The following is a 15669-nucleotide window of genomic DNA, read 5'->3' as shown; positions in this document are numbered from 1 at the left end:
TTTCCAATATGTATTATAATTTATTTAAAAAATTATATACTTATCAAAAAATAGAAAAAAAGAAAGAAAGTCAAAAAATAATGTATATACATATATGTAGGAAAAAGTAAAATAATGAAATGTTTGTAGCATATAATATAAACACACTATAATATATATTATTGTCATCTCTTATTCTTTTTTTTTTTTTTTGAATTCTTATAAATACATAAATATATATATATATATATATTTATATATATTTATATATATGTGTAATAACTTTTTCCTTCATAAGAATTCCTTTAGTACGTCCATAAATTTGTCATTGCGTAGGAAATTATACTGATCTAAGGTTTTATCAAAATGTTTATATATTTCTTTAGTTCTGTAACTTGGTATGCTAGCATTAATGAATTCAACAACATGAGTATAACATAAGTGATGATGTATGAAATTTATAAATGAAAAAACCATTTTATATAACCTCTTTTTACTTTGATATATTGAATTATTTTTTTTCCATTGAAGTAATGATTGGAAAGCAACATAATTTAAAACACCAATATCCACTTCTTTAGTATTAATATCCATTTGTAAAAATGGAGGATTTTTTAATAAATATATATAAATTAATAACCATGCATTAAAAACAATATATGGTCCTAAAAAAAATGTACAGAAATAAAAGTACCCAAATATATAATATGTCATTATATAGAATACTGAAAAAAAGGTAAATATTAAAGAATATATGTCAAAATATATTGGCCCCTTTAAAATTTTAACGAAATCTTCATTCAACGCTGTTAATACTGATTTTCTATTTTTCTCTGAAGTATATGGTAACAAAATAAATGATGAAATAATACTACCAAAGAAATGATTAAATAGTGGTTTTTTAAAAAGTAGCTCTCTTTTACATTCATAAACTAATGCATATAAACTTGCAAACATAGTTCCCATGGGTAGTGTATATAAAATAATATGAAAGAAAAAGGAAAGTGATATTGATATATATTTATTATTTTCTATATTAAATTTTTGTGATATTGTAGAAAACATCGTACCATTTCCATATTTATTATAACAGTAACATATGTGAATTAAAAATATAGTAATCATAATTACAATATCTCTTAAGAAGTATAAAATGTACATAAAGGTTGAAATATTTAAATAATCATTACACAATGCTTTGAAAGAATTCATTAATTCTATAACATAACTTGTATCTTCTTTTTTCATTATTTCATTTTTAATGTTTTCACTTAATGCTTTATTTCTCTTTTCTAATTTTAATGTTTCTCTTAATCGTACTTCTTTACAAATATTCTTTGCACATTTTAAATCCCATACTAAACCTAAATAATAGAAAAAATTTATCAGATATTTCGTAGGGTTTATACTAAGAATATAAAAATTTTCATTCATGGCATAACAGTAAGGAAACACATGATGATAATTATGACATCCTTCTCCAAGGGCTACTATAGATGTAAAAATATTATTGGTTGGTTTTATATCAATATTATAGGGTCTATGTCCAAAAGAATGTGATGCACTATTAATAGACCATGTAGCATGTAAAGTAATAATCCAACGAAGAGCTCCTAATATAAAAAATCCATCCCAAAAATTATTATACATAAAATATGAATATATACCAGGTATAATAAAACAAAAGAAAAAATTAAAATATGGATCTAATTTGTGTTGTAAGAGAAGATAAGGATTTTGTAATAAATCATCTACATAAATTTCTTTCTCTTTTTCTTTTACATATTTCGTTTTCTGATATAAAAGCCATCCAACGTGACTATAAAAGAAGCCATATCTTATATTATGAGGATCATATTTTGTATCACTGTATTTATGATGTAAACGATGATTTATGGCCCAAACTATTACACTCCCTTGATTAGCAAAACTATTCAAAATTAAAAATAAAACCTGAACAATGTGACCAGCTTTAAATGCCCTATGTGACCATAACCGATGAGCTCCAAATGTTATTCCGAAACCGTTTATGAGGTAAAATATTACGCACTAAAAAAAAAAATATATATATATATAAAGAAATACATGTATATAAATTGTATATAGGTGTATATGTACATAATCATATATACATATATATATATATATATATATATATATAGATTTTTTTTTTTTATTGTTCATATATTTTATATGAGGTTACCTGAATTAATAATGACTTTCCATACTCGTGATAATATAATTTTATCATTCCAATTATTCCAAATACGTGGAAGAACAAAATAAAAGAAAATAAAGATGATCTAAACTGCTTATGATATGTGTATATATACTTAACAAATAGGACATATGCATAATATACATGAAATACAATAGAGTATACTGCAAAGTTACGTAAGAAATGTGTATTTTGTGATATATTGTACAGAATATTTGTAAAAAATAAACTTATAGAAAACATATATACGATGTCTAATATATGTATCATTCTTTTGAATAAATTTATATTCATATTATTTATCCAGAAATTACTAACAAAAGAAATGAGACATTTAACTAATTGTAAAGTTAAGAATATTTTTATAATAATCAAGTTCTGAATATAATTCCAAAAGAAATAAAAAAAATATATATAAAAGGTTTGTAAAAAGAAAACATAAATACCATATAAATTTATTTTGTCCTTTCTTTTATCTTTATTTTTTTTAGCATTAAGATTATTTTTCATTTTCATAATTTCTTCTTCTTCTTTTTCTTTTCTTTCTATTTCATCAATAATTTCTTTTTCTTTTAATATGCATTCATTTTCTTCTAATTTTTTTTTATTATTTAATATTTTTTTTGCAATTTTTTCTAAATGTTTTGATGTATCTCCAATTAACTCATAATTTTTTTCTTCATTTTCATTTCTTAATTCATATTTATTAATTACTTTTGCCTCTACATTTTTTGATTTGTTATTGCTTTTTTTATTTTGTGATGTACTTACTTCTAAAAAGTTACTTAACTGTAAAATGTTGTATAAATAAAAAAAGTTAATACTTAAGGTCAGGTTCAAATCTAAATATTTTAAACTTATTAAACATATTATTAGAACTATGGAACTTTTTACAATTCTTATAAAATTAAGAAACTTAAATGAAAAATAATTCTTTAATAAATAACATGAAATTAAAAAAATAAAATAGGTTAAATAGGTTACACCTATGTCTTTAATGTCTAAATAACTTTTGTTTAACGTGTGCAATACACCTGCTAACGATTTATATACATAACTTAAGATCATTTCTATCATATTATTCTTATGTATTTTATAATTAATATAATGTTTTATATCTTAATATATTTAAAAGTTCCTTAAAAAAACATATTATATGGGTGTGTATGTATAATATAATATATTATATATATATATTAATAACTTTAAAACAAATTAACAATAAAAGTATATAATTAATCTTTTTTTACAGAAATACTAAGTATATATGTTTTTTTGTTTTCCTTTTTTTTTTTTTTTTTATAATTTTTTGTTTTTAAAATAAAGAAATGTTAATAATAATTAATTATCTCTTATCAAATACCAAACAAAATAAAACGATATAACAGTTAAAACACAAAACAAAACAATTTTGTTTTATAATAATTATTATATTTATTTTATGCAATATTAATATTTATTTTATTTTTAATAAATTATATTTTCAATATATTTTAATTTAAAAAAAAAAAAAAAATTAAGTGGCTAAAATTAAATTAAATATTGTATATATAACAATAATGTTGCATGGACTGGTTGTTCTCGCATAGGGTGTAATTACTTTTATTTTTTTATTCTTTGCCTTATAAATATAAAAAAAAAAAAAAAAAAAAAAAAGGAAAGTTATAAAAAGTAAGTAAATTATATTGATTCATTATATATATTATATATCTTTTTCAATGAAAAAGGAAAATTGCTTTAAAATCAAAATAGAAATCAAAAAAAAATATATTTGTATTTAATAGTATAACACCAAAAATTTCAACACATTTTTATGTATATTATATATCTTATTATTTTATTTGTATAATACCTTTTTTTTTTTTTTTTTTTTTTTTTCATTTATATCATAATAAATAAGATATGCTCACAAAAAAAAAAAAAAAAAATGAATAAATAAATAAAATAATGTGTAGGATATTGAGTGTTTTTTTATTTATCTGTAAAAAAATATATATTATATATTCTCGTGCTGATAAATTAATTAAAAGGAATACAATTCATATATATATTTAAAAAAGAAGAAAAAAACATCGAATGCGAATTGAGACAAATTAATTCAATGGAAAATTTAATTTTTATTAAAATTAAAATTCTGAACAAAAAATTGCTTTGAAATATTACCAAAAAAGAAAAAGTAAAAACAATTGTATTAAAACTTAAAAATATTTAATTATTATATATATATATATATATATATATATATATATGTATATAATATAATCCTTTTGCTTCAATTTAAAGGATACTTTAATTATCTTTTAATTTTTCCATTTCTTTAATTAAGTATTGGATTATGTTTTGTCTTGAATTCATAATTTCTTCAAGTTCCTTCATAGTATTATTATGTTCTTTATACATTAAAAATAATATTTTATTTATATGCTCATTTTCATTACGAACAAAATTATTCAACTCGTAATTTTTATTTAAATCAATATGCATATTATAAACAGAATTAGGCATAGGTGTAATATCACCTAAAAATTCTCCACCTAAGGATACATTCTTATTTCCTTTTTTATTACCTATTATTAAGTCATATGAACAAATGTTGGGATTGGGGGAAAAAAAAAAAAAAAATTACATACATATTAGTATTACATATATATAACCTATACATGTATGTATTTTCCCGCTTTAACAATTACCATAAAATTACAACATTATTGTATATAATACTGTACAGATGGATAATAAATAATAATATATAATAATTCAATTTTCATTGTTACCTTTTTTCAATTTTGATTTACCATAACTTTTACAATTTAATAAAGCCAATATTATAATAATCATATAAATAATTCTGTTCATTTTGGTAAATACTAACAGAAAAAAAAAAAAAAAAAAAAAAAAAAATTATATTAAATTATATATATATATATATATAATAATGTACTTTAAAAATAAGTTATATTTTAAAATAACTATTCTTTTAATAGAATAATATATACAATATTTATTGCAATGTTTTTTTTTTTTTTCCCGTTATATATTTTTTCTTTATCTACTAATTAAATACAAATATAATACTATATAAACAATGTGTAATTTTGTTTTATATATAATAATAACACTTATGCTATTTCATGATTAAATTTATTATAACATATATATATATATATATATATATATATATTTACTTATATGTTATTGTATATATTTATTGTGTTCATATACAGCCTTTTTTAAAAACAAAAAAAAAGGGGGAAAAAAAAAAAAAAAGGAAAAAATACCCCTAATTATTAATTTTTATGTTATTATTATTTAATATTTTATTTTATTGAAAATTGTATTTTTATGTAAACGAACTATTTTATCACACAACAGTATTTATTATTATATCCCTTATGGACTATAATTTTTAAAATAAAAAAAAAAATAAGGAAATACATAAATACAAAATAAATATTAATGACAAATTATATATATATATATATATATATATATATATATATATGATATATATATTATTTATATGTATACATATATACTATATATATATATATTATATATATAGTTGTTAAAATCAGCATTAAAATTAAAAAAAAAAAAAAAAAAAAAAATTAGGTGATAATATATATATATATATATATATATATATGTATATAATATAAATAATTTAATTTTTTTTTTTTTTTTTTTTTTTCATTTTCTTATCTTTGTTATTATTTCCATTTCTTCAATTTTTTCTTTTTTCTTTTAAAATTTCTAATTTTAATTGTTTAATTTTTTTTTTATAACAATAAAAAATATTATTGCCATATATTTTAGTATATAATATATTGTTAGCATAAAATATATATATATCATATATATTTATTTATCCTTTTAAAATATATATATATATATATATATTTTTGAATTTTTGTTTTTAAAAATTTAATAATTATTGTCTTGTTTTTAAGTAAAATTTTTATATTTTTATAAAAATTTTAATAATATAATTATTATAAACAAATACATTATTCTCCTAATTTTTGTTAAAAATGAAAGTATTTAAAGACGTTTTTACAAATGATGAAGTATGTTCCGATTCTTATGTTCAACAAGATCCATTTGAAGTACCAGAATTTAGAGAAATAGCTTTTGAAGTAAAATCAAATAAAAGAATAAAGGGAAATGAAGATTATGGTATTGCTGATAATAGCGAAGATGCTGTAGAAGGTATGGGAGCAGATGTTGAACATGTTATTGATATTGTTGATTCCTTTCAATTGACCTCCACTGCTTTTAGTAAAAAAGAATATAGTGCTTATATTAAAAATTATATGCAAAAGGTTGCCAAATATTTAGAAGAGAAAAAACCAGATCGTGTTGAAATTTTTAAAACTAAAGCCCAACCATTTATTAAACACATTTTAACAAACTTTGACGATTTTGAATTTTATATGGGAGAATCACTTGATATGGAAGCAGGTATTATTTATTCTTATTATAAAGGAGAAGAAATAACACCACGTTTTGTTTATATATCTGATGGACTTTTTGAAGAAAAATATTAAATTGTTTATAACACACACAAAAAAGAAAAAGAAGTGGAAATACAAATAGAAAAATAATTTACATATTATAAGAATATATTATGTACATATATAAAATAAATATATATTTTATAAATTTATGATAAAGAACTTTATTTTTTTTATTTTTTTTTTTTATTTCACTGAATATCATGTATGGAAAAAATATATTTATTTCGTAAAAGTATAATTAAATAACATCATAGTTTTATGAAAATAACACATAATTTTATTGTTTTATAAAAAGAAGTTGAATTTTAAAGATTTCCAAATTTTTTTTTTTTTTTTTTTTCTCATTTATTCTTTTATTAAATTGTTATAAAATATAAAAGAATATAATATGTACTAAAGAGAAATATAAAATTATGTATATAAATGTTTGAGGTCTTTTAACATTTTCACAAAAAAAAAAAAATATATAAATTAATATAAATTAATTACAAGTGAAACTTATATATTTATATACATATAATGTAACTAATTAGTATTAACGTTGCATGAAAATGCAGGTATGGCTTATACTATTATTATAAAAGATATCATACATATACTTTTGATTGTTTTGCCTTTCTGATAAATACATATATAATATATATATATATATATATATATATTTATTTATTTATTAAGAATGAAAGATCGCTTGCAAATATCTTCAATTTTAATGAAAAGAAGGATCAACAAAATTGAGATATATATTTTTTTTAATAATATCATGGTTATATTCAACCTTTTACATTTCTCTTTCTAAGAATTCATACAAAAATATTATTAAAATAGAAATAATAATATTACCTCAATATATATGAAATATATTACTATATATTATTAGAACTGTTTCATAATTTTTACATTCATTCAAAAGGACAGTATTATATCTTTTTTTTAAAATTTTATGTATATATAATAATAAATAATAGAATTTTTTATATGTACATATTTTATATAATGTTTTAGCATTTACAAAATATTCCCTTTCATTTAATAAACATCAAATGGGTTCATCAAAATATATATATATATATATATATATATATATATATATACATATATAAAAGAAAAAAAAATTATTTCATTCACGATATATAATAACGCAGATTATAGATTTTAAAATAACATACAAAAAGGAAATACGCATTTGTAAAATGGGCATAAAATATTTCTTAGTTTTAAAAAATAAATATTTATCTCTAACTATAAAAATATATATAATATACAAACATCTATATATATATACATACATATATATATATATTATAATTTTTTTTTTTTTTTTTTGTGATGGAACTTATCATTTTGTAATTATTACATATAAATATATTTAATCAGATTATATATAATATATCATTTGAGGATCACTGAATATGATCAAACAAAAAAAATTGTAAGAGAAAGAAAGGGGTTTTATCATAATTACTATAAAATATAATTTTTAAGATTTTTACTTTTTCATATAATATTTAAATTAATAAACTATATATTTAAAATAAACTGATGTTGGAGAACTTTTTATTTTTTCTTATTTCTCATATAATTTTATTACAAATTTAACACAGTTATAAATATTTTTTTTAATTTTTCACATAAAAAAATAAATATAAATTATGATATTTTTTTGAAAATAAAAAAAAGGCTCTGCTATCTTACGTTTTATCATCTCAAAATAAAAAAATTAACAAAATAAATTTTATTAATATTTTATTTATCAGATTTTTAAATTTAACGCAGTTTTTTCTTCATCGCCTTAATAGCTATATATTTATGCTGCAGTCTTCGGTAAAGAAGACGATGAAAAAAAAAAGAAAAAAAAAAAAAAAAAAAAATTATATTATTTTTTACAAAACAATAATATAAAAAAAAGGTATGCGAACATGGGACCAAAAAGTGTCATTTTTATTTTCTTTTTTTTTAGTATAATAAAGTGTTAAAACTAGCTAAAAATATATATAAAAAAACATTTTATACAATAAAATGCATGCAAGTATATATTTTATATATATATATATATATATAATATATATAAATATATTTAAAATATATATTTTTAAAATGCTTTTAAATATTTTATATAATATTATAATATACATATAATATATTTAATTTGTTTAAAAAAAAGATAAAAAAAAGAGAACTACATTAAATAAACTATATTAAAATTAAATTTCTTAAATAAAGGGAAAAAATAAAGTTTAAGCATTTTTTAAAATATAAGAATAATAAAGAATTCAAAAAAAAATTAAAATATGAGGAAGTATCTTTCTATATTCAATTAAAGGGGTGTCATATAAAAGTTAAATAATAAAACATTACAATATATATATATATATATATATATATATGTATGTGTATATATATATTTTACATTTCAAAGCTGTTTAATATATTTATGTTGACATATATATTGAAATAATATATTATATATTACATTTGTAAGGTTATAAATCTGTATGACTTATTATTTATTTATTTTCCAAAACATTATTAATTTTTTTTCATTTTATGAATATTTCAAAATTATTGTATCATATGAATTTTTTTTTTTTTCTTCTTTTTTTTTAAATATAGAAAGATGAATTCAATTTTTATATTGTAATATGAATTATTGTTTCATTTTATCAATTATATACATTACAACTTTTAATTATGTGAAAATAATTTTAAGTGTTATTATCTCTTTAATCTTTTTATTCATTCCTATGTATTTATTTCATTTATCAATGTATTTTTAATTTTAATTTATTATTTCAAGTATATATATAAAAAAAAAAGTGTGTTGCTACCCTCTATATTTAAGAATGCAAAAAACGTACCTACTGTATTTTAGGATAACGCTTTAATTACAATATTTAATTTATATGTATATATATATATATATATAATACATTCATTTAATATGTTATTTTGTCTCAAAAAAAAAAAAAAAAATTATATTTGTACGCATTAAAAAATGTACAAAATATTATGAATTGTACATATTTTAAAACGTTTTTAAAATAAAACAACTTGTTCCATATAAGTAATATACATTTTATATGAACCTTCAAATATATAAAATGATATATTAACACAATGTTGTCAAATTATATTTGTATGAGAAATTAAAAATATATTATTCCATTTTATAGCTCTGTAATACTTTTTTCTATAAAGATAAACGTCTAAAAGGTTTAGTTTGTTTTTTCCCCCCAAATATATATATTTCCACTGGATAATGAACAAATTATTTTATTATTTGCAAGTATAACATTCTGTAAATATTATTTATTGAAAATAAATATATCCATTGTATATAATTTTATCAAGCACAAATATAAGTGTATGTCTTTATATTTTTTTTTTTACTTTTATTGGGAATTCATGCTTTAATACTCTAATAAACTTTTTTTCCACAACATTAAATCTAACAAAATATAAAAAATGAAAAAAATTATTTTTAAAAACAATATGTATATATTAGCTAATTTTGTTTTTTGTACATTTTAATTGTATGATCTTCTGAAGCTATAAATAAATATTTATTATTTTTATCCATGGGACATTTATTTGCACATGCTGGTCCTAATTCATATATATATGTATATATAATTAAAGAAAAAAAATGTAAAATAAAATTAGAAGAAATGATATTATTAATGTAAAGAATTAAAAAAAAATAAATAAAATAATTATGAATATAAAATTTTGAATAATAGTTGAACCTGCATCTATATTAATAAAACATTTATTTGTTCGTATGTCCCATATTTTAACAACACCACCAGAATCACAAGAAATTATCCAATTTGCCTATATATAAAAGTTTGAAACATTAATGGTTTTAATTGTTATAGACATAATATATATATATATATTTTATTATTTATAATATTTTTTCAATTTTTAATGTATATTACGTCTTTGTTGAAATTAGAATAGTTACATGGGAAATGATGCCCATAAAAAGTATTTTCACATAATCCACTTCTCATATCCCAGATTGATATCTATAACAAAGAAGTATAATTATTCTGTATAAATAATATTAATCTATTATTATTTTATTATTGTTTTTTTTTTTTTTTTTTTTTTTTTCGTATTACAGTTTTATCCACAGATGCACTAACAAGTGTTCTAAAATATGGATGAAAATTTACAGAATTAACACTATCAACGTGACCTCTTAAAATTTGTCTTTGTCTTAAACTATTTATATCGAATATTCTTATTGTTTGATCCATTGAAGCAGAAGCAAAAAAATCACCTAAAAAATAAATTCAAAAAAGATATTGATTTTATATCACTATATATATAATATATATTTTATTAAATATTAAGCTTTATTATATTTACATAAAATATATATATATATATATATATATAATTTCATATTTTTGTAATAATTTAAATTACCTTGATGATGAAACGATAAGCTCCATATAGGCCCTGTTGAATTTTTAAAAGTATGAACACATTTTTCTTTTACTAAATCCCACATTTTTATTTTAGAATCTCCACTACATGTACATAAAATATTCCCCTTGTTATTAAAACATATATCTCCAATCCATTTTTTATGTCCCTGAGAAGCCATTACTAATTCATAATTCATGCTACTCCATGTTTTCCACAAACCATCATCTCCTCCGGTTGCTAATAAATGAACTTCATCATTGTATGCAAGACCTAATACTGCATTATTATGAGCATTAAAAGATTTTTCAATATTTAAGGATGTAATAGATAAATTATAAATATTATCTCTTTCATTATTTTCTTCAGTAAATGCACAATCGGCATTTTCATTGTTAGGCCAAGGTGTATCTTCTCTTTTTATATTATCTTTTCCTAAATTATTTTTATCATTTTTTAAAATATTATGCGATGATTCACTTTCCTTTGCATTTATTGAAGAAATATCAAGTGTTGAATCATCTAATTTACTACTTCCTAAGATATCTTTCAATCTCTCTATATACTTATTTAATCCTTCTATTTTAGCATCCTTTTTTTCTTTTTCCAGGAGAACCAACATTTTTTCTTTAATAGCAGACTTAAAAAAAAAAAAAAAAAAAATAACAATAAATAATTTATTTTTTAAAAACAAAAAGAATATATATTTTATATGCCATTATTTTTTTGATAATATTAATTTTCCCTTTAAATATTCACACTTTAAAGCTATTATTTATACATACTTCATATTTCATTTTTATTTCATCAACAGAATTTTGAATTTTTTCAATTTCATGTTTCTGTTTATGTATTTCTTCTATTAAAAAAGGAAGGATTAATTAATTTCAATGTCTAATATATTTTTACAAAAATTAAAAATGTATTTTCAAATAATTGAACAATTAATATAGAAATATACAAATTCTTAGATAAACTATACTATTTAATGTTTCCTTCTCTTGGAGGACCCGTTTATGATGCATAATATAATAATCTCTTTCTTTTATAATTTTCTGAATTTTTTTACTAATATAAAGGGGAAAAAAAAAAAAAAAAATATATATATATATATATATATATATGAATAATAAAAAAATAAAAAATGTTTAATTGGATTAGACAATGTAACATTAAACTTTTCTTATTTTTTCCTGATCATTAGACTTATACTTTGCATCTTCTAAAGAACTTTGAACTTCTTTTGTGAGTTTTTCGTGATTTAAGAAATCATTTCTTAATAGTTCATTTTGTGTAAATAAATTTTCATATTCTATTTTTCTTAGATTATTAATATCGTCTTGAAATTTCTTTACATATTCCTTCTAATATACAAAAATACAAATATATAATATGCATATTTTTTCATTTACAATTTTGTTTTCAACAAAAATAATAAAAGAATAATAATAGAGAATATATTGTAAATAAAACATAAATATGAAAAAAAGTTAAGAACTAATAATTTTGTATATGTCTAATATAGAACCTCGAATACTTCAAGCGTTTCAATAAATTCATGTTCAACCATAAAATTGTATATGAAAGATAAAGCCATAGGCAAATGTTTTCCACTAGTAGAAAAGGATTTTGAACTTTTGTCTGCTTTGTATAAGTATGAAAATGTAATAAGTCATAAAGGATAATAATAACGAAATAAAATATATATTATATACATTATTTCGTATATGCAAAAATATATATATATATATATATATATATATAACTTTTTTTTAGATAAAATGTACATATGTATAATATAATTATATTATATAATATTTAATAAATTGAATATTTTTATTGTGATCATTTTTCTCTTGCCTGAATTTAATTCATTCTTATTAAAGCTTGAAATATTAATTACTTTAACATTTTTTAATAAATTTTCAAAATTTTCTGAATTTTCACTATCCGATCCCAAACTTGATTCTAAACTTGGGTTATTCTCATAATTTTTTTTAATTTGTTCACTTTTTTCATTTTCATTCTTATCATTATTGATGTCTTCTTTGCTATTTGTTGTATCTTCTACTAATGATGTTGTAATATATTCTTCATTTTCTATTTTTTTTATTATTGGTTTCTTCTTTTCTGAAATGTTTTTCTCATTAACATTGACCATTTCTAATGTAATTACATTCGCAAATTTTACATTAATTAGTTAAGCATAAATATCATTAATTAATCAAAATATGGTATTTTTATTTGTTTTTTTTAATAATGTTTTTATTTATAGGTTAATTTATTTTCACAAAAAATATTTTTTTCCCTTTTTTTTTATTTCTTTATTTTTATATATTTTTGTTTTTTAATTGTGTATTTTGTAAGTGGTCTACAATACTACATTAAATTTATTATATGTATATATATATAATAAATGTATTTCTTAAATAACTATATATTAATATTTTTAAGAATATGTGGGCATTTATTTATTAATTTGATTAATATTTGTGTCTGTTTTATATTTTTTTATAAATAATTTATTCATATATATTTTCATTAGGTAAAAGAAAAATATATGAAATAAAAACATCATTTAGAAGAATAAATAATTTATAAAATAAAAGATATAAAAAAAAAAAAATAATTTAATTATATTTAAATTATAATTGTGTGCAAAATCCATATACGAAATATATGAAAACATAATTATACAAATCATATTCTATAACAAAATATATAAAATACTTAAAGAAAGGACAAGTTAAAATAAAACAAAACTGTTAACATTTTTAAAATAAATTTTTTTTTTATATAAAAGAGGAAAATAGCAAAAATTGTTAAAAAGGTTTTATGTCTTATCACATGTCATTAAAAATTGACATGATAAGTTATTTAAATTTAAATAGCATACGCCCAAATTTTTTTTCTTTTTTTTTATGTTTTTTTTAATCGATGGCCTTATATCATCGAAAATATTAAAATGTTGTTTTGAGTTATAAATTATCTGATTGTTTTTTTCACTAATATTTCTTGCTATTGACTTTTTACGATCATCAATCAAAGATAATGATTGATTTTTTTTTAGTTCATTTTCATTTATTATGCGTGAAATCATATTGTCTTTAACTAAGGTATTACTAATTTCGGTGTTCAAATTAAAAAAATCGTTTGCATTATCCTTTATACAATTATATTCAATTAAGTCACGTTTGGTAATTTTTGTTTTCTTATTATGTTTGTATTGTATTTCTGGAATTACAATGTTTTTATTAATATAAACGGAATTAAGATCACGACAATTCATAATTTGTTTTTCTATATATGGAATATTTTTTAATGCTAAATAGTTTCTATGTTGATTTTTCATTGCAACATACGTGTAATAATCAAATGGATTTTTATCTTCATTTATTATATCATATTTTCGTTCAATTTCAATAGTAAAATATTTGTTATCCATTTTATTTTTAAAATATGTATTTTTGTATGTTCCTCCAATAATACTGTAAGTATCTAAATAGTTGGAATTAAATGATTTGAAATTATTATGGCATGTAATTAGATTATCATTTTGTTCCTTATCATTCTTAGTATTCCCCTTATTTTGATTTAATATATTTTCGCATCTTAATGTTTTTTTCTTTTTTCTTAGAGAAAAAACGTTGGTGGTGTTTTGTACATTTGTATTATTTATTTTACAAAATGGAATTTTCATGGGACTTAATATGTCTAAAAAGGTATTTTTAATTATGGATGTTTTACATTCGCAAGGTAATACAATAATGTTATGTTCCATTGGAATTATGCTCCTGCTGTATTTGTTAAATGTATCATTAGCATTTCTTATATCATTTACTTCATCATTTGATTTTACATTTTTTAATGATAACATAATAAAATATATTTTTTATATTTTAATTAATAAGGATGTATGCACATATTTTATATGTATATTATATATTAAATTAAAATTATGTGAAAATTATAAACAAAAAAAACAAACAAAAAAAGAGGGTAAATAACATTTTTATATATTAAATTTTATCATTTTCATATATTTATGATACATATAATTAATCCAATAAAAAATATGATTAAAGATAACAATTTCACACAAAAACATGAAACAACATAATTTTTTTTTAAATATACAACTTTTTTTATGTAGAACAAGACATACAAAAATAAAGAAATACAAATGCTTATTTAAATATAATAAAATATATTTGGCAATTTAACTTTCTTTTTTAAATATATAATAAAATGAACTCTTATTTGCGTATTCGTACATTAATATATTGAAAAATATTTAACAGCATTTTATTTTTCTGTTGGAAATATATGTTATATATTAATTTTTTTTTTTTTTTTTGCAATATAGGTGTGTAGAACTATGATTATTTATATTTAATTTAAAGGAAATAATGTTTTTATATATGTGTGTTATATTTCATATTATATATAAATAATACATTTTCCATTTTTGATACCTTCTATATTTATTGAGGGGTGAATATTATGATAAATATGTCA

At 18.3% G+C, this 15669-nt stretch overlaps 5 protein-coding genes and 1 non-coding gene across 6 annotated transcripts; 1 reads left to right on the top strand and 5 right to left on the bottom strand.

The window, feature by feature from the left end:
* Nucleotides 1-270: 270 nt before the first annotated feature.
* Nucleotides 271-3274, bottom strand: PF3D7_0511200 (stearoyl-CoA desaturase; the record flags this gene model as incomplete). The annotated part of the gene is made up of 2 exons (XM_001351633.1): nt 271-2028; nt 2183-3274. 2 exons carry the CDS (start codon nt 3272-3274, stop codon nt 271-273), a joined length of 2850 nt encoding a protein of 949 aa, XP_001351669.1.
* A 1212-nt stretch (nt 3275-4486) lies between these two features.
* On the bottom strand, nt 4487-5053 carry PF3D7_0511100 (conserved Plasmodium protein, unknown function; the record flags this gene model as incomplete). Its single annotated transcript, XM_001351632.1, has 2 exons — nt 4487-4764; nt 4972-5053. The coding sequence occupies 2 exons, from the start codon at nt 5051-5053 to the stop codon at nt 4487-4489; spliced, it is 360 nt and encodes a 119-aa protein (XP_001351668.1).
* A 1175-nt stretch (nt 5054-6228) lies between these two features.
* Nucleotides 6229-6744, top strand: PF3D7_0511000 (translationally-controlled tumor protein homolog; the record flags this gene model as incomplete). The annotated part of the gene is made up of 1 exon (XM_001351631.1): nt 6229-6744. One exon carries the CDS (start codon nt 6229-6231, stop codon nt 6742-6744), a length of 516 nt encoding a protein of 171 aa, XP_001351667.1.
* Nucleotides 6745-8389: 1645 nt separating this feature from the next.
* Nucleotides 8390-8547, bottom strand: PF3D7_0510900. Its single transcript, XR_002966611.1, has one exon. It is a non-coding gene; the product is annotated as a small nucleolar RNA snoR04 (small nucleolar RNA).
* Nucleotides 8548-9929: 1382 nt separating this feature from the next.
* Nucleotides 9930-13312, bottom strand: PF3D7_0510800 (WD repeat-containing protein, putative; the record flags this gene model as incomplete). The annotated part of the gene is made up of 12 exons (XM_024473431.1): nt 9930-10010; nt 10105-10162; nt 10239-10320; nt 10461-10548; nt 10656-10745; nt 10842-11002; nt 11152-11791; nt 11937-12010; nt 12134-12219; nt 12364-12515; nt 12680-12795; nt 13012-13312. The coding sequence occupies 12 exons, from the start codon at nt 13310-13312 to the stop codon at nt 9930-9932; spliced, it is 1929 nt and encodes a 642-aa protein (XP_024328945.1).
* Nucleotides 13313-13984: 672 nt separating this feature from the next.
* Nucleotides 13985-15028, bottom strand: PF3D7_0510700 (conserved Plasmodium protein, unknown function; the record flags this gene model as incomplete). Its single annotated transcript, XM_001351628.1, has 1 exon — nt 13985-15028. The coding sequence occupies one exon, from the start codon at nt 15026-15028 to the stop codon at nt 13985-13987; it is 1044 nt and encodes a 347-aa protein (XP_001351664.1).
* Nucleotides 15029-15669: the final 641 nt, after the last annotated feature.

The sequence above is a fragment of the Plasmodium falciparum genome, assembly GCF_000002765.6.
Source record: "Plasmodium falciparum 3D7 genome assembly, chromosome: 5".
NCBI classification, from domain to species: Eukaryota; Apicomplexa; class Aconoidasida; order Haemosporida; family Plasmodiidae; genus Plasmodium; species Plasmodium falciparum.
Note: the sequence above shows the minus strand (reverse complement) of the source record. Positions and strands in the feature narration are given on the sequence as shown.